The sequence below is a fragment of the Hyperoodon ampullatus genome, assembly GCF_949752795.1.
Source record: "Hyperoodon ampullatus genome assembly, chromosome: 3".
Classification (NCBI taxonomy): Eukaryota; Metazoa; Chordata; class Mammalia; order Artiodactyla; family Ziphiidae; genus Hyperoodon; species Hyperoodon ampullatus.
The window spans coordinates 117,905,049-117,928,710 of NC_136916.1; the positions used below are offsets into that span (position 1 = coordinate 117,905,049).

General features: G+C 40.9%; 2 protein-coding genes across 2 annotated transcripts in view; one reads left to right on the top strand and one right to left on the bottom strand.

Annotated features, from left to right (window-relative positions):
• Positions 1-664: 664 nt before the first annotated feature.
• PAX9 (paired box 9) lies at positions 665-15,186 on the top strand (the record flags this gene model as incomplete). Its single annotated transcript, XM_079699163.1, has 5 exons — positions 665-693; positions 801-1,495; positions 4,497-4,639; positions 14,088-14,310; positions 15,095-15,186. 5 exons carry the CDS (start codon positions 665-667, stop codon positions 15,184-15,186), a joined length of 1,182 nt encoding a protein of 393 aa, XP_079555289.1.
• A 3,296-nt stretch (positions 15,187-18,482) lies between these two features.
• Positions 18,483-23,662, bottom strand: part of SLC25A21 (solute carrier family 25 member 21) — a gene marked incomplete at both ends in the record, with an annotated part of 507,744 nt that continues 502,564 nt past the window's right edge. Inside the window, 3 exons of the mRNA XM_079701358.1 lie at positions 18,483-18,544; positions 21,864-21,916; positions 22,833-23,014. Coding sequence (XP_079557484.1) covers positions 18,483-18,544; positions 21,864-21,916; positions 22,833-23,014 — 297 coding nt within the window. The remainder of the gene's footprint in view (positions 18,545-21,863; positions 21,917-22,832; positions 23,015-23,662) is intronic.

A 23,662-nucleotide genomic window follows, 5' to 3' on the forward strand; every position in this document is an offset into this window, starting at 1 on the left:
GCGGAGGCACCAGCGGCCCGGGGGAGCGACACACCGGGCCACTGAGGCCACGCGAAAAGTTTCTTTCTGGGAGTGCGGAACTGGGGCCCGGCTGGTGTACTGCTCGGAGCAATGGGTGAGTGGCGGCGGGGGACGCTGTCAGAACCGGGAAGGGAGGGAGGGCGAGGGAGGGAGGGAGGGCGCGCGAGGGCGCGCACCACTGAGCGCTCACACTCTCCTTATTGACTTTGCTCGTGTTCCTACAACTTGTAGGAACACGCTAAGGGTCAGCGACGCACAGCAGCTCAGTCTGAACGCGGGCTACTGGGTTGCTGCTGTTGATGCCATTTTCTGATTTCAAGAGTAGGGAGCGGTTGCATCAGCAAGCCCCGCGGTCCCAGTTGCGGACCAAATTTTGTTTCACATACACGCAGACACGGGGGGGGGCGGAAAAACGCCAACCAGAAAAAAAAGACTAGACTTTGTCTAATTGCGCAGGTCCCAAGGCGGGGCGCTGGGGATCAAGGGGGAGCGGCACAAGGACCTTAGCGCCGAGTGGGCGAGAAGGAGCCGCTTGCAGGCGTCGAGACCGATTTCCCCGCCTGCTTCGGAGACTTTTGAGCACTCGGAGAGGCCCTGCGTCTCACCACCACATTTGCGTGTAGCGGCCGCAGGCACTACCGGAATGAGGGAGGAGGGTCTGACTCGACCGCGGTGATTTGCGGCCGTTCCTCAAGGCTCGGGGACCTTACGGTTTGGTGAAAGCCCGGGTCCTTAGTCCGAGGCGGGTGTATCCGCCTTGTCCCATGACGCGCGCGGAGGCCGAGTGGCAAGCGCTTGTCCCAAACTGCGGATGCGCGTCCCCGCGCGCCATGTGTTCGTTTTGCAGAGCCAGCCTTCGGGGAGGTGAACCAGCTGGGAGGAGTATTCGTGAACGGGAGGCCGCTGCCCAACGCCATCCGGCTTCGCATAGTGGAGCTGGCCCAACTGGGCATCCGACCGTGTGACATCAGCCGCCAGCTACGGGTCTCGCACGGCTGCGTCAGCAAGATCCTGGCGCGCTACAATGAGACAGGCTCGATCTTGCCAGGGGCCATTGGGGGCAGCAAGCCTCGGGTCACCACCCCCACTGTGGTTAAGCACATCCGGACCTACAAGCAGAGGGACCCCGGCATCTTCGCCTGGGAGATACGGGACCGCCTACTGGCGGACGGCGTGTGTGACAAGTACAACGTGCCCTCGGTGAGCTCTATCAGCCGCATCCTGCGCAACAAGATCGGCAATTTGGCCCAACAGGGCCATTACGACTCATACAAGCAGCACCAGCCGGCGCCGCAGCCGGCGCTGCCCTATAACCACATCTACTCGTACCCCAGCCCCATCACAGCGGCCGCGGCTAAGGTGCCCACGCCGCCCGGCGTGCCCGCCATCCCCGGCTCAGTGGCCATGCCGCGCACCTGGCCCTCCTCCCACTCCGTCACCGACATCCTGGGCATTCGCTCCATCACCGACCAAGGTAAGGGCTCGGGGACCGGATGTGTGGATGTGCAGAGCTTCCCTCCGCACCCTCTCTGGGGTCTCTGTATCTGAGGCCTCCGGGGGGGCCCGCGTCTATCCCACCGCCTGAGGCTTCTTCCTTTGGGAACGTAAGGGGCCCTCCCATGGGGTGTCCTGATCTCATTAACGTGAAATTCATGCCCTTCGTTTCCTTGCCACACGCAGTCTACTGCCTCATCTCAAACGACCAGACCCACAGCATCCCCCCATCCCCGACACATGGTTCGCATTTTCCACCCTCCCCCGCCTCGCGCGCCGCCGCAGCCTCAGACCAGCTCGCTCACTTGGAGAGCGCCGCCGGGGCCGGACTTGGGGCGCAGCCGGAGAGGCCAGAGCAGGCGTGGGGCTGCCGGCTGCAGACACTGCTGCGGGCAGCTTGTTTGGGGATCAGATGCGGCCGCGAGGAGTCGGGCACACTGTGGAAACTGCAGTGTTCTTCTTGCATTCTGGCAATCAGACCAAATTTGCTCAGGCAGGAAGTTCAAATGTCACCTAATTGGTTTCATTCTTATGCTTCACTTCATTTTCCTCGGAAACGGAGGTCCTGAAGTTACTACTAGTAACTTGCGTGTTACAGCATTGCTCATTCTGGGACTAATTTTCTGCTTTATTTCTCTCTTTGTCCTCCCCCTCCGCCCCCCTCCTCCTCCCCCCACCCCCGACACTTTTTACCTTAACAGATTTCACTACATATATGTCTTAGGAAGTGGCACCAACCACCGCTGTGACGAAGAGAAAATTCACGGCGATTCCGTGCTGTCCTCTTTTCTGTTCTTTCCCGTTTTTCCCGCGCCTGCCGCTTCCCTTTAGGGTCCCCCAGTCCCCGGGAATGTGAGTGGACATCTAGTCCCTGCACGTTTTCAGTGGTGCCTTTCCTTTCTCACCCTTGACCTTGCGTGTGGTGAGTGTCTTTTCTGCTTGCTAAGAATGATTCCTCGAGCCCTTGTGCTTAGTCGGGCTTCCGCAGGAGACCCGAGGTTGTTTTCTTTTACTGCGTTGTTAAAACGGGAGAAAACAAAACAAAAACAGCGTTAACTTCTTCCTCGGTAGGGAGAAAAAAAAGTAAAAAACGCCCTAGACGCAGAATTTAAATAATGCAGAGATAAAGAGCCTACCTTCTTAATTTCTCAGCCAGAAGTTTAAAAAGAGCAGAGGAAAAATTAAATAGGAAAAGGGGAAATAGTTCCTTTAATTGTTTCCTGCCTTTCTCGGTTGCCACCACATTGGCACAATTATCTTTTTAAATAATTAAAGCATAGCCCTGATTTCTCATCTTCTTGTTTTCTGACTGTGACTTTACAAGATCCTTCTAAGAGCCTGGTTTTGTCTTGTTCGGAGCTGGTTGGAGCTTTAGTTGGAGAGAGTTTGCCCTTGATTTATAGGATAAACTGACCTCACTGACACTTAAAGGAAGCCCCGGTTCATGGGAAAGTGTGAGATCAGCAGAAATGGGGGCGCGCAGGGGGATCTCAATTTCTTAAGATAACTTCAGGCTTGTGCCCACCGATTGCCTTTTGTCTGGGAAGGCAAGAAGAGACTGGCAGTTCTGGGCCAAAATACAGTTTCCTGGTGCAAATTGGAACACAATCTAATTCTTTGGAGAGGGGGGGGCATAGTGAAAAAAAGACTGACAGAGTTGAAAAGAAAACTTTTCTTCCCTAGGGAGCCTACAATCAGACCAAATGTCAGTTGAAAAAGTATTAGATTATGGAGAGGAGCAACTCTTCATTCTACATGTTGTTGATTCTGGATGCCAGCTTTTAACAACCTGTTTTCTGACAAATCCGTGAATATAAAATGATTAGTTCTACCAATGATCGTTTCTACAAAATGATTGCCCCTTGGAAGCACTGTATCAGATGGAAGTATTTAAAATCAAGTCGTAGTAGCGTTGTCAAACTTCATTCAGTCCTCCACCCATGGGTCCCAAAGACCAACTGCTCATAGTTTTCAAATATCTTCTCTTTAAAATTCTACTTGCTCACTTAAAGGTGCCAGTGATTCAATATGTACACCTCTAGGTATCGTGGTAATCAGTTTACGCCCGTATAATTTTCTTTGCATCTCTATTAAAAACATAAAGGATAGCTGATGGCTTTACTTCTTTTCCAAAATACTTATACTTTAATTATCCTAACCTTTTGTTTCATTGAAAAAGAAAACCTATAACCTTACCTCTGACACTGGTGGCATTTACAGTGGTAACTGTAGTATTTATTTTTTAAGTCATATGCACATAACCTCATGTATTTAATGTGTAGAGATAGAGCATCAAGGGTAGTCTCACACAAGGTAGGCACATACGGAAGGCAGAAACCTGTGCACCTATGTTTTGCATGTATATTGTGGGCATCCTTTAGTTATTTGTTTGCAAAGGACCTTGCAGGGTTTTTGTTCCGTCTGCTGACCTAAGTACTAGATCTCCACCGCACAGTGAGCACTTTTCTGGATGTCTCTCAGAGCCAGCATAGGCGCGGTTAGGCCTGGGAGACCCTCTCTCCCTTTTCAGTTAGCACCAGTCTCAGAATTTTGTCGAACCCCAGTCGACCCTGGGTCAGGATTGGGACCGTGGCTTAGGAATGGGGAGAACGGTGCATCCAGTTTCACGGGTTCTTTCCCCGATTTGGGAAACCTGGGGGGAAATTCTCAGATTCCTTCCACTCGTTTCCCCGGGGGAGCGAGGAGGGGAGGAGGTAATCAAAAGCCGGATGAAAAAGAAAAACGTATCTTCCCGCGGGCGTGGGGGGAGAGGGCGGGGAGAGGCCTACTTCGAGGCGAGTCACCCTTGGCCGGGCCCTGGGCTCCCGGCCTGAGGGGCCGTTCCCGCACCCCTGGGAGGCGGAGGGCAGGGGGCCGGCAGAGGTCGCAGCCCTCGCGCTCGCGGGTCGCGGGTTCGCAGCCGGTCTCAGGAGGGGGCGCGCGGTTGGCCCTCCAGCCTGACGCCCTCTCCTCCTCCCCAGGAGTGAGCGACAGCTCCCCCTACCACAGCCCCAAGGTGGAGGAGTGGAGCAGCCTGGGCCGCAGCAACTTCCCCGCCGCCGCCCCGCACGCGGTGAACGGGCTGGAGAAGGGGGCCTTGGAGCAGGAAGCCAAGTACGCTCAGGTGAGAAGGCGAGGGCCCCGCCGGGTGGGCCGCTGGGGTTCGGGCGACGGAGGCCCCGGGCCCCTCTCGGAGCCTCGACCGAGGAGAGGCCCAGGTCCACTCCCCGTGGCGGCCACGAGCCCCAGGCCGGGGTGATGGGGGCGGGACGGAGGCCCGGACCCGCGAGGGCGTAGTGAGGCCTCGACCCCCGCGGCCCTGGAAACGCCTCCGGGCCTGCTCGGCCGCTGGAGGCGCGGGGAGGTCGCGCCAGAAGCCCTTTCCGAGGCTCGCGTCGGGGTACACTTACCCGGGAAGGCGCCTCCGAGGGGCCGGGAGAGCGTCCGTGGGTTCCCAGCTGCGCGCGGGACGAGCGGTCTGCACGCCCCTGGGCGCGCGCCGCTGCGGCTCCTCCCGCGCGGGCGGTCCGCGCCTCCCAGAGAACGGGCGCGCGTGGCTGGTCCTGCGACGGCGAGGAGAGGGCAAGCAGATGAACTGCGTAAAGTTACCATTTCCCGATTAAAGGTCACGTCGTAATCTCCCCAGGGAGGTTAGTGAGAAAACCTCAAATTATACGGACCGGCTGTGGACCGTTTAATTTTTCTTTCCCTCTCTCCCTCCCCCGACTCTCCAAAAGAAAAATTAAAACACCCGTGTTTTTTTTTTTTCCTTTGAGAAAAACTAAGCAACCACAACAACAAAAGCCCAAGAGTTTTGAGTCTATATTCATCACCACGGTAGAGTCAGGAGTTCAAAGCTCTCAAAACAAACAACAACAACAAAAACAAACCTGGACCTTAAAACAGCTTAAGGTTTCTTTGAGCAGACCTGTGTAGGTTTGCAAATTTAGTCATACTAAACTCCAATTCCAAAGCCTCAAAGTACCCAGTTTTCATTTTATTATTTTGAAATCTTAAAATTTTTAATGTTTTCTTATCTGTTAAAATAAACTTTTTAAGCGCAATGGAACTTGCAACGTTTATTCAATTGGGAAAAAAAATCCTAGTCTTTATTTTCCCTAACAAACCCCATTTTCAGTTCCTCTTCCCTCCCTTATTTTGTTAAAACAGAATCCCATATATATTAGTAGCTCTCCCATGACAAATATCACAGAAAATAGCAGCAAGGAAGGAGGGTCCCTTTCCTGAATCTCCTTCTACTGTAAAGAATGCCAAAGAGAAATTGTAAGAAAGAACAATTGTAAGAAAGAATTACCTTCCACAGAAGAGCAGGTAATTCGTAAAGAAGAGGCATTATGTACAATGGCACCATTGCCACTTACTCAAGTTATTAACCTTTTAGAGCCTCCATTTTTTTCATCTATAAAACAGGGAAATAATAGGGCCAACCTCAAGAGATGTGAAATTTCAATGAGATAATGCAACCATAGGGCACATAGTAGGCATTCATTAAATATTACTATGATAGAAATGGCGTTAGAGATTGACTCAAAAAACAAGAAATTTTTTCTTTTGTCAGAATATACTTTGGTCAGCCAGCTCATAGTCAAAAAGTGTCAAGGTATTTTGTTACAAACAAAAGAGCATCTATAAAGCACCTAGCGTACAGAGTAGTAAGCATTTAATTGGTGCTCAGTAATGTTTATTAGGTCTTCATTTCCTGGAATAACATTGTGAAGTACAGAGTTGAAAATAAAGGTGTCTAATTCCCACATGTAGTTGATGAACCCAGTTTATATATAAAGCAGTGTCATAATCCAAAAACCTTTATGATTACTTTTATTTTTACTCCCTTGAATTACAGACCTAGTGTATTATCTTGTTTAGAAATGGTTAGTTAATACATACACTTCAAAATGAAACTAATCAATTTAAAATAAAAATAGAACACTGTGTCAAGTAATCTATCCTGTATATTCTGAACATTAAAAATCTATTACATTTTATACAGTGAATATCAAGTCATTTAATTATCAGATTTATAAGGGTAAGTAACTTAAATAAATGGCCAAATAATTATTGTTCTAAGTGCTTGAGGACAAGTTAAAATTTTTTTGCAGAAAGACATTTGTATCAAACTTTCATTTGGAAAGTTCTTAATGACAATATGCTAATCTTCTGCATTGCCATGTAGCAAGATAATACAAATGATGTAAAATATCAAAACTTGAAAAATTTCTGTGCATAATTAAATCAGCAGCTACTCTATTATAATTATCAAAATAGTGCTTAATGCTGAAGGTGTGCTAAGTAGACACATACACTTAGACTGTGTCATTTTGTGAGCAGTTTTGAAATTTAGATGTTGATTTCCTTGGGGGTAACATTATACATTAAAACTTGCTCATAAACAAACATGCAAATGTAAGGTGTGTTGTGTGTGTGTATTCCATACATATATGCATTTCTCCTACAAATATTCAAAGGGTAGTTTTATTTTTTTTAAAGTTATTTTTCAAAATGTTATCAGCATATGTACATTTCCACAACCCTAGTGTAAACTTAGGTAAAACTTTTCTCTATTTGTATTATAAACAAAAATTGAAAGTCTTTGGCAAAAAAAATTCTCAACATTTTTGCACATAATACTTTTAGTGCATTTATGGTTGTTATTAAATAGTGTAGTATTATATAATCTCAGTTTCATTTTAGTATATAAAGGAGGAAATCAAGGGTTCAGGATTATAGGATTTAGAGCATAATCCTTTGTCAGAATATACCTGTAAAATTACCAGAGGGGCTGACTTGACAACTGATCATAGGTTCTATTGATTACTGTAATCTAGAGTTTCTATTTTCAGCTTAAACTGCAAAGAAAGATGCCCGATTGCTAGTAATTAGAACCTTATGCACACATCTATCTTGTTTTTAAAACATTAGTTTAGAATATACAAACTGTACACTTTAATATTACACTGCAATTGATATTTTATAGTGCCATTCTGAAGTCCTTATTGTCTATCTTTGAGGATAGAAGAAAAAGGATATTTATTTTGGCTTTTTTCACCCATATTTAATATTGAGCTAGAACTCTTTAATCTCATCTAACTCTGAATGACAATAATGTACTCTGGTTCCTAATCGCTGGTCCTTTTCTGTGGAAAGTGTAAAACCTCTCTTGAATGCAACTGCATGGCAAAAAAATAAAAACAAAAACATACAGAGAAACATGAGGTTGGAATAGATCTACCCTTATACATGGTACTTAGTGAATTAATGCCTCATTCTAACAGTTTATAAACAGTTGTATAGTTCTTGAAATTTTCTTTGTATAATTGGGCATGCTTTCTCAGAAAAAAATGAATATCTGGTACTCTAATTAAAGTAATCTGAATGGTAGATTTATAATCTTTGGGTATCTTCATTTTGGGGTAGTATACATCAACTCAGACAGCAAGTTTAATATAAAATTAGCTACAAATTGAGATTTCAGGAATGGAGAATAGTCTATAAATACTTGAATTTATGAAAAAGTTCAGAGTTAAATGAGATGCAAAAAGAGTTTAATTTGGAGACATAAATTAATCTGAAATTCTTATGAAACATTCATTTGTACGTTGTATTTGAAATAAAGATAGTATTTCAGCATCCTGAATATAATTTTCTAGTGCATTATTTAACAGACTGGCTGTCCTTGCAGACACACTGTTCTTGTGAAAATATAACTGAAGTTGCCATGGATTTTTCTTCATATCAAACAAAGTTAACTTTGTGTTAAATAATTTATAATTTTGTAGAGAATGCAATTTTAGGCAAATGCCAGTAGTCTTTGAAATTCATGTTATTTATTATGAAAAATATTCTTTGACCTGATTAACTTTTAACTATGTTTTAAAACAAAATTAATGATTATGTATTGCTAAAATGTGTCATATAAAATACAAAAAAAAGCGATTTAAATTTTTTTCAAGGCTACATCAATTTTAATAACATTTTGGAAAAATAAAGTTTAGAAAAACATTTTAAATAGCAGCTTTCCATTACCTAGAGACATTTAGATCTGCAATTATCCATAATTAAGATCCTTTTGGATGAATGTTGAAACCATATTTACAACCGTCATTTCATTTTGTCAGATTTATTTTACTAGGTTATCGAATAACGAATTAAGAAGGGTAGAACAGCAGTCAGAAAAATGATTTTACCAAAAAAGAGAGAGAATCTTGTTTATTTTCAGATATGAAGCTTTTTCTTATATCGAGGTTGAAATTCTAGGTGAAGCACATCTCTATTTGTGGGTGAACCTACTTTATTATAAGGCCAAGGTAAACTGATTTTGTCATAAGGGAAGAACCAGGTAGAACTGATGAGTGGATGAAAGACTGTGGATAGAAGACTTGGCACTGCTATTTGCATTTTCTTCAGGAGAAAAAATGTTGAGTAGACAACTACCAGCATCTAAAGAATAGTCTATAACATCTAATTGCCAGATAGTTGTCATACCAGTTTTTCACGGTCACAAGTGTTTGGATACTAATGCATTTCCATTTTCTCTGGGGGTGGGGGTGGGGAATAAATGGAATGACCATAAATCAAATAATGAAATAGCTAGGTTACTTTTATTTACCTTTTCACCAGCTTTACTCATTTTGCTTACTTAAAGTGTAATGCTTGTTCTGTGATAAAGGGTGCCCAGTTTTGTTTTTTTTTTCTTGTTGTTTTTTAAAAGCAAGAGCAACACATCTTTTGCTTTGAAAAGGCTGCACTAACTTAAGTATACAAATGATTATGAAACGCCTATAATGTGTCCCATTTTGTGGGGATATGAGATGATTAAAGATAAGTCCCTGTCCTCAAATTGTTTACAGTCTAGCTCTCTGCCACTATAGCTTCTCGACATATTCACTTAGGAATATTTTTGAAAACTAGCAAATCTGTATTTCTAACATTTTAGGGCAAATGCAATGAAAACTCATACTTGCATTCTCTCTTGTGATGACCTTAACTAGACTACATTGCATCTTATGTATTTTTTCCAGACTCTCGTTTAATGTCAGTGGGATAAAAATCCATCTTTTTCTAGAAACATTCAACAGAGCAAAGAACTTACTTTTTCCAGGGTATACAATTTGGTCTATTTTATTTTGTATTAGTAAATCTCGTTCTCAGCATTAGGTAGAAGATAGTTTGCCTTAGGGAGGACCCTTGTACAGTTCTTTAGAGGAAAGGATTCTCAGGGCTTTCATGGAAGACCCACATGAAAAAGGGGTTGATGGATTGAGGTTTTATTTATGGAATCTTTAGGTAAAGTCATTTTCAAAAATGAGATTTCCATTACATGCCCATTGCTGGGGTTTCATTTGGAAAATTTGTTTACTCTTCCCTGGGGATTCCATATGTTGGTCAATTTATAAATCATATTTACAATCCAATTAAATAGAGTAATTTAGCATGTTTGCTCCCACTATATTTATGGTGTACATTTGGTAATCTCTACTCAGCCTAACTAGCTTTTCAGATTAATTACATGCCCTTCACTGAAAACATTAAACAGATTTGGGAAGTTTAAGTCATACACTCTTTTATTGGAAAGAATAAACAAACATCAATGCTACCTGTAGTTGTTTTCCTTTGTGGTGGAAAATTTTACTCTTTCAGTGATTGCATCATAAATAACAGTTACTTTACCTGGTAGAGATTTATACCTGTTACTAATGTCCTGTTTCAAAATTAATAGTGAGAAAACTGATGTGTTTATTGAGTTACTAGAATGAATGAATAGTGAAGGTGGCAGGTACGTTTTAGTTAAAGCATGTTTGTTCTCTTGCTCATGCCATTTTAAAAAATTTCTAAATCTGAACTTTGAAAGTAAAAAGGGAAATTAAGACAAAACTTTTCCACCCCAAGTCTAGGTCATAATTTAACCTGAGGGAAAGCTAAGAGCTATTTTTAAACTGTTTAAGTTTAAAGATTTCTTTTTTCTTTTTTTTTTTTTTTTGTGGTACGTGGGCCTCTCACTGCTGTGGCCTCTCCCGTTGTGGAGCACAGGCTCCGGACGTGCAGGCTCAGCGGCCATGGCTCACGGGTCCAGCCGCCTCGCGGGATGTGGGATCTTCCCGGACTGGGGCACGAACCCATGTCCCCTGCATCAGTAGGCAGACTCTAAACCACTGCGCCACCAGGGAAGCCCTCTTTTTTCTTTTAAGCATACACTTTATTAGCCTCCCCTTGCCTTTTTCTACAAGACGAGGATGTCAAACCTCTCTGAGCTTCCCTTCCCAACTTTCCTTTCTGCAGTACACAGGGGCCCACATCACTAAAATGACTGTAAATATATTGCAGATTTTAGAGAACTTTGAAATATTTCATACTAATAGGACTAATAGCATAAAAAACAAGTTTGCCTTAATAGAAAATGGACAAATCTGGAAAGAACTCTTAGTGTTTTTTACACCTGACAAACAAATGTAGTTATGGAGTAAGTAAGGCACCTGAAGGTAACAGGGGCCTAAATCCAACATTTTCCCTCCCCCCAAATCCTAGGAGCATTATCTAAAATGAGAGTCCAGTCCAGCCTGGCTTCTCAGGGAGAACATCTCTGCGCAAAAAGAAGTGGACCCATGTAAGGGATTGTGGACATTACATCAGAATGGCTGAAGAGCCCCAAATAAAGGGGTCACATCAGGGAGCAGTGGTTACAAGGGCAAGGGTGTAAGGAAGGGAAAGGCACTATAACAAAGCAAGTATTTCAGAGAGAAATGTAATGTTGAATGATAGAAAAATTATAAAGAAAACAGAAGGAGTAAGAAAAACTTGGCTGTGATGAAAAATAGAACTCACCAATACATTTTTTTCTGCTAGTGTATTACTAAACAATACGCTGTTTCTGTATTATACTAAATAATCTAACCTATGTACTTGGAAAATGTTAAGCAAAGGTTTTCATTGTTTTAAAAGTAATTTCAACCTTAACATTCTTATTTTATGATTCTTGGTGCACATGGGCACAAATAGTATAAAATATTAATTAATGCTAGAATGGAAGAGGCCAAATATAGATGCAAACACCTTTCCATAACTGAATTGGATCAATCCCTTTCCAAACTAATTTCTCTTAGGTTATTGGGAAAATTCTAGATAGTAATGATCAGAAATAAAATCTCTATGCAATGCTAAATTTCTTCTGCAATTTGACAGTTGTCTATCTTCATATTCATCTGTTGAGAGCCTTGAAGTGTATCTTTTTTGAGCCATTTTCTAATGAGCCATTTTCAGAAAGAAGGAAAAACAGTTTCTTTTAGAAGTTAAGAAACAGAATTAGGATCTAAGAATGAGAATCAGGTTCTAGAAGAGGAAAGAGTCTTTTACCAGAAAAGATGCTCTAGTTTGAAATTAAATTGTATCTATCTTTTAATTGTCTGGGAGAGTAGCATGATTTGCTACAGAGGATCCTGCAGCAGACAGGGATGATAATTTCTTTTAACACATGGCCATGGACTTGCTGATTGGCCTAGGGTAAATGGCTAAACTCCTTAATCTATATTCTTTTGTATAAAAAGGGGATAATATTTCATTTATATTCAACAGGGATGTGCAATGGCTTCTTTGTTAAAAAAGCATCATCCTTTGTAATACATTTTAATTTCAATTGAACATCGCATTGTACTCATTATAAATTATCTTGTAATTATTATAAACTCAATAGGTTAAAATGAGATACAATTTGTCAGTTCCAATTATTCGATAAAATATGTTGGATATTTCTTAGTGCTTGGGACATAGGACAGATTCAGGAAACCTCAGTTTCCTTTCCTCTTCCCCATTTTTCAAATAACAAGCACTCTGACAAAAAGAACATGAGGTGTGTCTTCTTATAGAACTACGCAAAGTTAACTCCTCTTTTATTCTTATTTTGTCAGAAATCTACAAGTAGTGTTAAATCACATTCATGTATATATTCTACTCCATGCATTACTCTAAATTGAGAAAATCATTTTTGAGACCCTACTGTTACATTCTCATAGATGTGGAAGTGAAAATAGTAACCAAATGAATTAAATTAGAAAACAATTTCTGTGTTGCAATTGAATTGGAAAAAGTATCCAACATATGTCTGCTTTTCTTACCTCTAATGCTTAAATTGGTTTTATTAATAATATTTCTATTATTTACATTATAGTTTCATTAGGAAATATGGTGATATGTTTATTTATTCACATCACTGCCAGGAAACAAGATTTTCTTTATTTCTAAACAATGTAGAAATGTTTTAAAATTTTTAATTAATTTTTGGCTGCATCGGGCCTTCGCTGCTGTGCGGGCTTTCTCTAGTTGTGGTGCACGGGCTTCTCCTTGTGGTGGCTTCTCTTGTTGCAGAGCACGGGCTCTAGGCGCGCGGGCTTCAGTAGTTGTGGCACGCGGGCTCAGTAATTGTGGCCCGTAGGCTCTATAGCGCAGGCTCAGTAGTTGTGGTGCATGGACTTAGTTGCTCTGCCAGGTGTGGGATCTTCCCGGACCAGGGCTCAAACCTGTGTCCCCTGCATTGGCAGGCGGATTCTTAACCACTGAGCCACCAGGGAAGCCCCAACAATGTAGAAATTCAGGGGGAAAAATGAAGTTAGTTGAAGAAGGATGCCGAGTATTCATGCCAGAATGAGGATTAGAAATCAGGGTGTTTTTGGTGTTGTTAATAGTAACGATACCAACAATAATTTATTGGTTGCCAAGAGAACACTGGCTTCTAGGCAGACTTGCCTGCCAGCGTTGCTGCATTTTGTGTGCAAACTAACATTTTACATTTAAATTCATTTCAAGAGATTTATCCATGTGGCTTCTAAAAATTCAGATCACAGGGCCCTAAAACTTAGCAAGCAAATTTTCCAATTTCAAAACCATGCATATGCGATTCTTTTATATTCTGACAGTTTCTTTTTTGATAAAATAGCTCTGGAAAATATACCCCCAATTGTCATTAAAAAACCCTTCTAGACAAACTGCCTGATTTTGCATGTCCTTTGTCCAACAAGCATTTTCAACATGGTGTTTTAAAATATGGCCCACGTTTTACTTAACAAAGGTCATGCTCATTTTGAGTTTCTAAAGTGACAGCCCATACTCTGCCCTTCTTTACTGGAAATGAAAGCTATACCAACCAGGCCCTTCACAAATGCCTCAACAAAAGAGTCAAACAAAACTGAAGTATGGGGAGGGTTGACAAAGGCAGATAGAGAGCTGAATGGATTCTAAGAGTACTTAATCACAATTAATTCTTTTCTCACCCTGCATTTCCTTCCTATAATTCCAAGTAGCAAAAGCAAATACTGTGAATTTTCTGGTTGTAGCCTCCTCAAAATCTTTGTGGAAAGAATATGTTTAAGTAGCAAGACTGTAAATGCATTTAGAATATAAAAAGAGTCAAGTCTAAACAACAACAACAACAAATCAGAAAGTAGGGTCAGAATATTGTTAGTTACTACTCAGAACTGACATTCTGCTTCTTTCTGAGAACTCGTGAAATGTCAACCGCTCTAATGTGATTATTTTCACCTCTTCTCTTTTCCTACTCCTCTTAGGCACCAAATGGTCTCCCAGCTGTAAGCAGTTTTGTGTCAGCATCCAGCATGGCTCCTTATCCTACCCCAGCCCAAGTGTCGCCTTACATGACCTACAGCGCTGCTCCTTCTGGTTATGTTGCTGGACACGGGTGGCAACATGCCAGTGGCACCCCACTTTCCCCCCACAACTGTGACATTCCCGCGTCGCTGGCGTTCAAGGGAATGCAGGCAGCCCGAGAAGGTAGCCACTCTGTCACGGCTTCTGCACTCTGATGGGAGATTACGTCTGCCGCAGCTTCACCCGAGTCCCCCCGCCCCATCTCGGCACACCCTCCCCTTCTTCCCTGGTCTCGGATCCCACCCCTCTGCCCTCCAACCTCGAAAGGTTGGCTTTACGGACTCACATCCTCTGTGCTGATGACCCTTAAATATCTCTTACCGTAACTTCTCTCTCACAGAACACCTGACATGACTGTAGGAGTTAAAAACAAAAGCAATGTTAAGGACTGAACGAGACGTTTGTGTTGGCCACACACTGTTTTAACGTAGTGAAGAAACCTGCACCCCTCAAAGGGCTTAAGGAACTTTTAAAACTAGTCTTTGGTGAAACCACATGTATATATTTATTCTAAATCAACCTGAACTTCTGAAACGTGCAATTGTTGAGATTTTGCAAAATCAATAAAAGAAAATAGGTATAGAAAAAGTTATGCTACGCCCTCTAATCAAATAAGGTAACAAAATCATCCTTAATTCCTCATTAGGAAACCAATCAATAATTGACTTGAGTGATCCGTTGTTTATTTTTAACAGATGGCATATTTTGTTGGAAAATATATGTATAACTTAAGCAATATCTGAATTTAGCTCCTCCTGGTGTTTTGACTTGGTTCCAAATACAATAATGTTTATACTTTCTATTAGTTTGTAAATATGGACTCTGGTGCATTTGTGTTTTCATTCCATGGGATAGGCCCCTCCTCTTCCCCCACCCCTCTCTATTTTTTTCCTTTCTTTTTGCAAAGGTGACTTTCCGGCAATGTCTTTGTCTCTGTTTGGTGGTGGGCTGCTCAGGCTCCTGGACCTGGACTTGCCCCAGATTTTGTGTGTGCAGTGAAGGCTTCGACATCTCATGAAGGACATTTTCTTTCTACAGCAGAGGACTCAAAACACAGATAAAACAAGCCAGTCTCCCATTTTGTATCCCAATCAAACAACACACATGCCAAGCATATAAAGACAAGAGGGTGGAAAATATCTGAACAAGGCTCTACAGGAAGTCACTTAGAAACTTAAGTTTAATGTGAAATGCTTTGCAAAGACACTTAAAATGAACTTTATGTTAAGAAAACCACTGTGAAACTAAATTGTACTGTTATTGTTGGCTTACCTGTGTGTTCAGCAATCTCAGCCCAAAATTACATTGTAATTTAAAGACAATGGAAAATTCTGCTCTAATGAATGTAAAAATGGCTTGCTGTGAAGTTTACATTGTTGTACAGAAGCATGTTTCACGTGTAGGTAAACTGGTGGTGGTATTAGAAATACAAATGCTATTTAATTTTTAAAAATTCCCTTTATTCATTTCTGGAGTTACAGGACACAGTTTAACTGATGGATCTTTCTAAACCAATTTGTTTTTCACTTTAGTGTTAATCATAGAGCTGAGAGGGGTGTGTGTGTGTGTGTGTGTGTGTGTGTGTGTGAGAGAGAGAGTATGTGGTTATGTGTTGTATTTTAAAACAGTTGATTTTCTTGGGCAAAATTCTACAGTTTTAATTGCTTCTGTTTAGAAAGTTCTTCCTGCTTGGCAATATAGGCTTGAAAATACGTTTTTAAAACATTGGTACAATTCATTTATTGGAAAATTAATATATTGCGCGTTTTTTGGTATTAATTCTGTGCAATAACTAACAGGGCACATCACTAGATATGGATGTTAAAGATGCGTTCGTTAGGTGATTTTGATTTCTTCCGTTCTGTGCTGTGCACAGCCCACATGGCAATCCAGTTCTGTCACATCGGTTTCATGGCCTCATCTAAAACTCAGATGGCTAGATTAGCTAGGTTTTCAAATCACCAGGATATAAACAGTAAGCAGATTTCTGACACACAAGCTATGTTCGAGGAACTGCTTTTTTCAAGCAGCAGATATCTCGTAGAGAGCTTTGGACTGCATTTATTTCTAAGGCAACCGAAATTCAGTGCTGCAAACAGAGGATTATAACTTCAGGAGAAGAATAAGCAGAATGAGCAGATGAACTCTCAGGGCCGTAGTCTTCCTTTGATCTTGTAAAGCTCCTATTGACATCTGGAGTTCCCAGTCTGGTGAGAAAATAGACTATAAACCAAATGGAACAAAATACCAGTCCAATATTTTGGTGGAGACTTTAAAACCACACTGTACAGGGACTCTCCTGCCATGCAGAAAAACTGACATAAGGTACAGAATTATTCCTTATCAGATGTTTTTAGGCGGCTATTAGGAGTCTTTAAAAAATATCAATTGTTTGTATGGAAACATAACTAAATGTTATTTTCTTTATCTAAATTAAGAAATCTCTTGTTATTATGCTATTTATATATTTTTTCCGGTTCTTGTATCTTTAAAAATCTAATATTAATAGTGTCAAAGTTTTCCTTTTCTTTTTTCCCTAGGTTTTAGCAACAGTGAATTCACATGGAGTAAATTGAAAAAGAGAAAGCCCCAATACAATTGGCTATTTAAAGCACATTATGATTTAAAGCTACTTTTAAAAATGAGAGAAGAAAAGTGGGATGGGATATGGGGTTGTTTGATTTTTAAAACATTATTATTATTGGTTACTGTTGACATGTTTCCTCTGATTCTTAGGGGGTAAAAGTGTTTTTAACCTGGCAAATGCACTCTTCAGAGATCCTTTTCCATCCCATCCACATGGAGAGGTTAAAGGTTCAATTTCATGGCCTCTATGCAGGCAGTGCTCTCTTTCACAGAAGGCAAGAGTATTACCTGAAGGATAGAATGCAGTTGGACAACAGACACATTCTTATTTCTCTTGTTTTGTCCTACTTTTAACGACCCTCATTAAATACTGGGCTGAAATATAAATTAAAAAACACGTTGGAAAGGATGTACAACCGAAGGCTGTGTATGTATATACAGTATGTCAAAAAGCCTTTATTTTTATACTTTAAATGCTCTAAATTAATAAAAAGTAATAATTACTATGTTATCTTTCATTTTTTATTTTCAAAATGTTTTAGTGACACAGCTTCATGGTAGAAATATCTTGTAGTAGTTAAGAACAGGTGCCATCTAGAACATGCAGATATTTTTGTTGACTCTAGCTACTGAAGTAGCATCATTTCAGGATGCATATATAAAATTAAGTTTGGTTATATCAATGCCAAGGAGATAATTTTTGGAGTGCATGTTAGTACAGGAATCTTTGGAAATGCTAAGAATGTACTTCTCCTTTGAAACATTTTCCCCTTCATAATACATATTTTAACACTGCAGTTAGTCGACTTCACACCTGAAATCGTCACTTAAAACTAATAACCTAGAAATGTAGTTTTATTCTAAACATCATTTTTACGAATGGCATAGGTAAGAGTTCTGAACAAAGGTATTTGATGCAAATACAGATAGCACAAACGGGCCCAAGGAGTGGTTCGAATTTGTGATTTAGCATGAAAATATTTCAGCGTTAAAACTTGTTTTCAAAGGGAGAGTAGTTTAATATAATTTCATGTTTTATATTTGTCATAAAAGACTTCAAATATGATTTTAAAATATTAACCAATAGTGCAAAATATAAAGTAGATTTAGGAAAATATAGCTGAGATGAGTATTATTACTTAAAGAAACAAATTCACATTTTAACATAAAATTTTAAAAGGTCATTTTAATACACTTTAGAAATATTTTCCTTGTATATGATTAAATACTATTTATGGAAGAATTTAATTCCTTATAAAAACTTTAAATTTTGGCTTAATTTTTTTTCACTTTTAAGCACTTCTTGACCTTTTGGGAAAAAATAATCATCAACACAATGAATTTTCCTTGTGAAGCCGTGTAAGAGGAACATAGGTCATAAAATTTATATTGCTCTTATGAAATATATCTGATTTCATGCTATTTTTCTATATTCAGTTTATATACCTCATTGCTTCATAGTAGTAATTTTCTTCTCACAGTTTTATGGATATGACCAAAACGACAGTTTCTAATTGTCTAGAGATCATTTTTGAAGTATCAAAATAGGTTTTGTTCTTGAACAAACTGTTTTGCCCTCTATAATTGTGTATAATTGTATAATTATAATTTATCATTGTATCAGCTCAGCTGATCGATATTCTCTTCTTCTCATGGTGCTGTATAATGAATATCCATTATCACAAGGGGGAAAAATACTCTGTAGGCAATCACCAGTTCTCCTGAAGCCATGAATAGGTGTATTCATAAACCAGCAGCATCACTGCACCACCTAGAAAAGAAAAGAGCTGGTTTTTATCCCAAGTCCTGTGAACTTGTGCTGTCTGTCCCACTGGGTTTCTGAATCCCTGGAGTCCGATGCAGCCTTTCAGGCAGAAGCCATTCAGAATCATCAGTTCTCAAGCTCCAACACACAGAAAACTACTGTGGAAAATTCTCAGAGCGAAATCAAGACCATCTTGAGTCTCTAAATACATTTTTTCCCCATGAGTTTCTGTAACTTTCATCATTTCTCATCAGATTCTTTTTCAGGCACTTTTAATTTTTAAAAGTAAGTAAATACAGACACATTTAGTCATGTAAGGGCATGTGGCTTTCCCGCGAACAGAAACCTTCAGATTTGTCATATGTAGGGAAAGGATTTATCTTTTTCAGTTTATAATTAGCATTGCTGTAGTTGCATTCAAGAAGGAAATCTCTAAGATGGTGCTTGATGGATGAGCCTGGTTTTCTCTTACAGCTTTCAAACTGGATTACAATGTGAAAAATAGCTTCTGAGTACTTTTAAAATCTGTATTTCAAAACTTAGATAGCTTTCAACCTCCTTTTGTTGCCTTCATTCCTTTCATCTGCCTCAGATATATACGGATTGCACTTGAAAATTTGGTAGTCTGGGTTGAGTGTCATAAGACCATCATTTATCTTGGAAGAGAAGAGTTATATAACTGGCTGCAAAAGAGCTTGCTATGTAATATGTCAACAGGACTATGATATGGAAAACAAGCACTGAGGCTGCTGAATACTTAGACATCGGGAGAAGCATTTGCATGTGGATGATTTTGTGTTCTGTCTGATGCAGTAAATAGCACATATTCTGTGCCAAGATATTCTCTATCCTTTCATGTCTATGTGAACAATATTACAAAATCAAAGTGTGGACAAACAGCAGAAACTAACACAACATGGTAAAGCCCAATTTTTAAAAATGTGGACAAATATCCAGAGTACAACTTAGAGAACACTTGGCTGCATGAACAGAAGACTGACTTCTGACAGAAAGAAACAGAACTTGATTTTGATCTTATTTTGTACACACTACCATATGCTTTTTTAAAAAATCTACAGGCTGCACATGTTTGTGTAACCTTATACTAAAGATAATTATCTGCCTGTAATTTTCATTTTTAACCCCTGAAGATACTCTAATAGCCCCCTCTCAGCTGCTGTAGCCCTCTTGGCTCTGGCAAACAAAAAGGGATGCACTACAGAGGGTTGTTAATATGTATGTAATTGCTCTGTTTACTCTTATTAACTGTTCACCATATAAGACAAGAACACGCAGAATCGGGTTAGTTTGCAGCCTAGTGATATTTGGAGTTTAAACCACAGACTTCAAGATTCTTCTTTCATGGGAGGTGCTGATCATTAGCCACATAGAGCTGCTAAGGCTGTTATAAAAATAAGATGGGGGCTTCCCAGGTGGCGCAGTGGTTGAGAGTCCGCCCGCCGATGCAGGGGACACGGGTTCGTGCCCGGGTCCGGGAAGATCCCACATGCCACGGAGCGGCTGGGCCCGTGAGCCATGGCCGCTGAGCCTGCGCGTCCGGAGCCTGTGCTCTGCAACGGGAGAGGCCACAACAGTGAGAGGCCCGCGTACCGCAAAAAAATAAGATGGGATGCTTCTCTAGAATGAAGAATGAAAATGCCAGGTTCACCCTTCTTTTCTTTTTTACTGTCTCTCGCTCTCCCTCTTTCTCTCTCTCGAAAAAATCTTATCCTTAACTCAAAAGTCTTACCTTTCTCTCTACACCTTTCTTTCCTTTGAGGTTGCTAGGACCTGTATGTTTGGGATGAGAGTGAAGGCCAGGTCCTTGAATGAGATTTCCAGTTATTCACAATTTTGTTCAGCCTGGACAGTATGTTCACAAGAACCCTTTTCATTGGATTTAACGCCACAGCAACTCAGGACACCTCATGCAAAAAACACTTAAAAAGCCAACCAAACATTTGCAAGCCTCTAACAAAACTTCGGGTCAGATTATTTAAGAGTTTTGGATTAAGGTTTCAGTCAATTACCGTTTTAGCTAAACTCTCCCTGATCGCTCTCCCTTTTCAGGCCCATGCCGTCCTGAGGAAGCTGGATTAGGGCCAGTCCTATGATTTTCTCTAATACTAGGTCTACTAGCAGGTTTTTACTGTGTGGTGAAGGAAAAACACCACATTCTTGAAGAGAGAGTGGCACAAAATCACCAATATTCTTTATCATTGGGTTCGTGTTGACACACGGGCCAATAACAAATAGAAGGCAGGTCTGAATCTCAAATGTGAAGCAAAAATCCATGCTTAAATGCCTAGAAAGGCTGGGATAGATGGATTGGGAACTGTGGAAGTGTTTTCAAAATATACAAAAGTATGAACTGTTCACTAGCTTCAATTTACAGACTGCTGTTCTATATCTCAGGTTGGCAGAAATGCTCGTTCACTGGGCTGAGATTTAAAGGTAAATGTGCATGTGTGTGAGTGTGGCAGGGGAAGGGGACATCAGTGTTCAAAGGGAGGATTGGGAAAGGGAGAAAGGGTAGGAGTAGGAGACAGTTCTGGGGAAGATTTCCAGGATGTCTAAGAAGGTGAGTGTAGCCTGGTTAAATAATATGTGTGGTCCTAGTGCATACTTCTGTACTTATTCACAAGGTTGCTTATAATCCAAGACTATTTGCCCAGGTGGTTGAGTCTGCAGCAGTTGCCTTCTTATCTATTTACACAGAGGTAGCTGACTCTCCCTGTGGGAATGACAGCCGGCTTTTTGTGGGCTGGCATCCTGAGGTAAGGCCCTGAGCCAGGAGCCTCCACCATCATGCTGACAGGAGCTAGGAAGGTGAGCGCCAGGCTGCAGCTTCTCCATTCTTGCTCCCCAGAGGCGACAGTGGGGAGAGTGGCTCTGGCGGTTCATGGAGACTAGCTGTCCTCCTTTTCTCTTTCTGAAGCGAAGCGGAGGCAGGAGCAAGAATGAACTAGAAGCACCAGGGAAAGTTTTATTGGGCTGGTCCCTCACTCAGTGAAAAATCCTCCCTTTCAGCCAGAAGCGACTCAAACTCCGACTGGCTGTGCATCCTTTCCTATTGACTTAAGGTGGGCTTTGGCTTCTATCAGCCTCCAGTAAGGCCACAAATAGTACCTTATAAACAAAGGTAGAACATTTCTAATGGATGCCTTTAGTGTCTTGAATACTCCTAGACAACTTTTATATCCTTAAGGTTTCCATGTTTCACAGTGTGACAAACTTTAGTTGTGTTACATATAGACACAAATAAGAAAAAAGAGATACTAGAGAAATAAGGAAGGAAGGATATAAGTAATGAAAACATTATTACCTGGTCCAAGCCTCATAATCTTGGGAAGCAGGCCTTTATACAAAGCTAAAATGCTAGAACCGGAAGGGAAAGAGCAACATTCTTATTCTGAAAACAAAATGGAGTTGTACCTCAGCTTTACTGAGATGCTGACCCAGCATTTACCCAAAAAGTCATTTGAGAAAAATTTTCAAATCCCAAAACAGACAGTATCGGGCTAAGTATTCTCTGCAGCAAATTGGATGAGAGGAAAGAATTAATTCTTTAATACCCAAGCTATGCTGACCTTGTCCCATCACAAATAGGACTTTCATCAGCGAGATGGTTTTTGCTATCCAGACAAGCCTTACTTTCAAGACAGCTGTGTATATGGACAAAATGACTCTTGTAATTGAGTTTAAAAGACCATAAACTCAGTCCTCACAGAAGGAAACACGATGCAGTTTAGATCAAAATAATAAAATACTACTTGCTTACTTGAGAATAAGACCTGCTGAGGAGGGATGAAGAGACAAAAATAAGACTTAAAAAAAACCAAAAAACAGTATAAAAAGGCACATACTTTAAATTCTTAAAAGAAAACTACCTTCACAGAACTCTCATGTTTAATTCTCTCAGGAGAATATAATTAGGTGACATTTTGATTAGATGTATAGTCAGAAGACAATTACTCTCCTGCCCACGTGGCAACAGGGCATATTATATGCAATAGCATACAGTGCAAACTGACAAGCAAAAAGTTCACCTTGGCATTCTAGGACAAACACACAGTATATTGAATGATCGTGGCTCATATTTCTTGATGGCGTAAGAAGGTTTTGCCAACATCTCATTACTGTGTTATCTCACAAAGTTTCTCATCTATTCCCTAGAGCTTCTCAGACACACACCCAATTCAGGAGGGCTTAATGGCTCTCATCAAAATGGAAGTACAACATGGTTTTAGCAATGCTTTAGTCTTGCACATTTATTAAAATAAGAATGTGTTACCCTTCTTCCTGATAGACCGTGGCCATTGTTTTAAAACAGGTTCTGTACTTGATCTCTCCAGGAACTGGCTGAGGCCCTTGAATCCTACTTTTGGCAACATCAAAAGGGATGTTAATGACTGAGGCTATTGTGCCCGAGAGAAGACCAACCCCAAATTTTCTCAGAAACTCCAAGGTTGGATCCTAAAAGAAAAGAAGAATAAAATAACAGAAAGGGAAGCGTAAGCCCCTAAGTCGGTTAAACACTATAAAGCAATATGTATTTAAGCAGAGCGTTGCACTCCCCGGCACCCTCCTGTTATTCCAGCGGAACACATTAGGATTTCCTAGGCTGGAACTTGTTTTCTTGACAATCCCATTGGCTATGTTTTTACACATGGTCTAAATTGCTGAAGTACACATTTCCTCACACAGGATTTATAAACACAGTTCATAAAGAAAGACTGGTATGGCATATGGGGATGATTTGTATAATTGGGCTTCACAATGTACTTAGTATTACTGTATCAAAACAGGAGAAATCCAAGCACACTATTAGCTAATTGGCCAGAATATTTTACAAATGACAGCAACTTCCACCATGAAGCCTACTAAAATGCTCATTTGTGTGTGGACCCCCAAATGTTAAATTAAATCAAGGCTACTCTCGGTCTGCTGCTATTCCCCTCCAGGTTTTTTGCATTTATTTTCACGTGTAGCTGATCCACTGTACTGAGAAGTGCTAGCTTCCTGTTATTAACAAACCAACTTGGGAAGGCTGCAAAACAGCCTGTGACATTCTGTGCATTTTAAACGGTAGTAAGTCACTGGACTGTTGGCTGAAGAATTTTC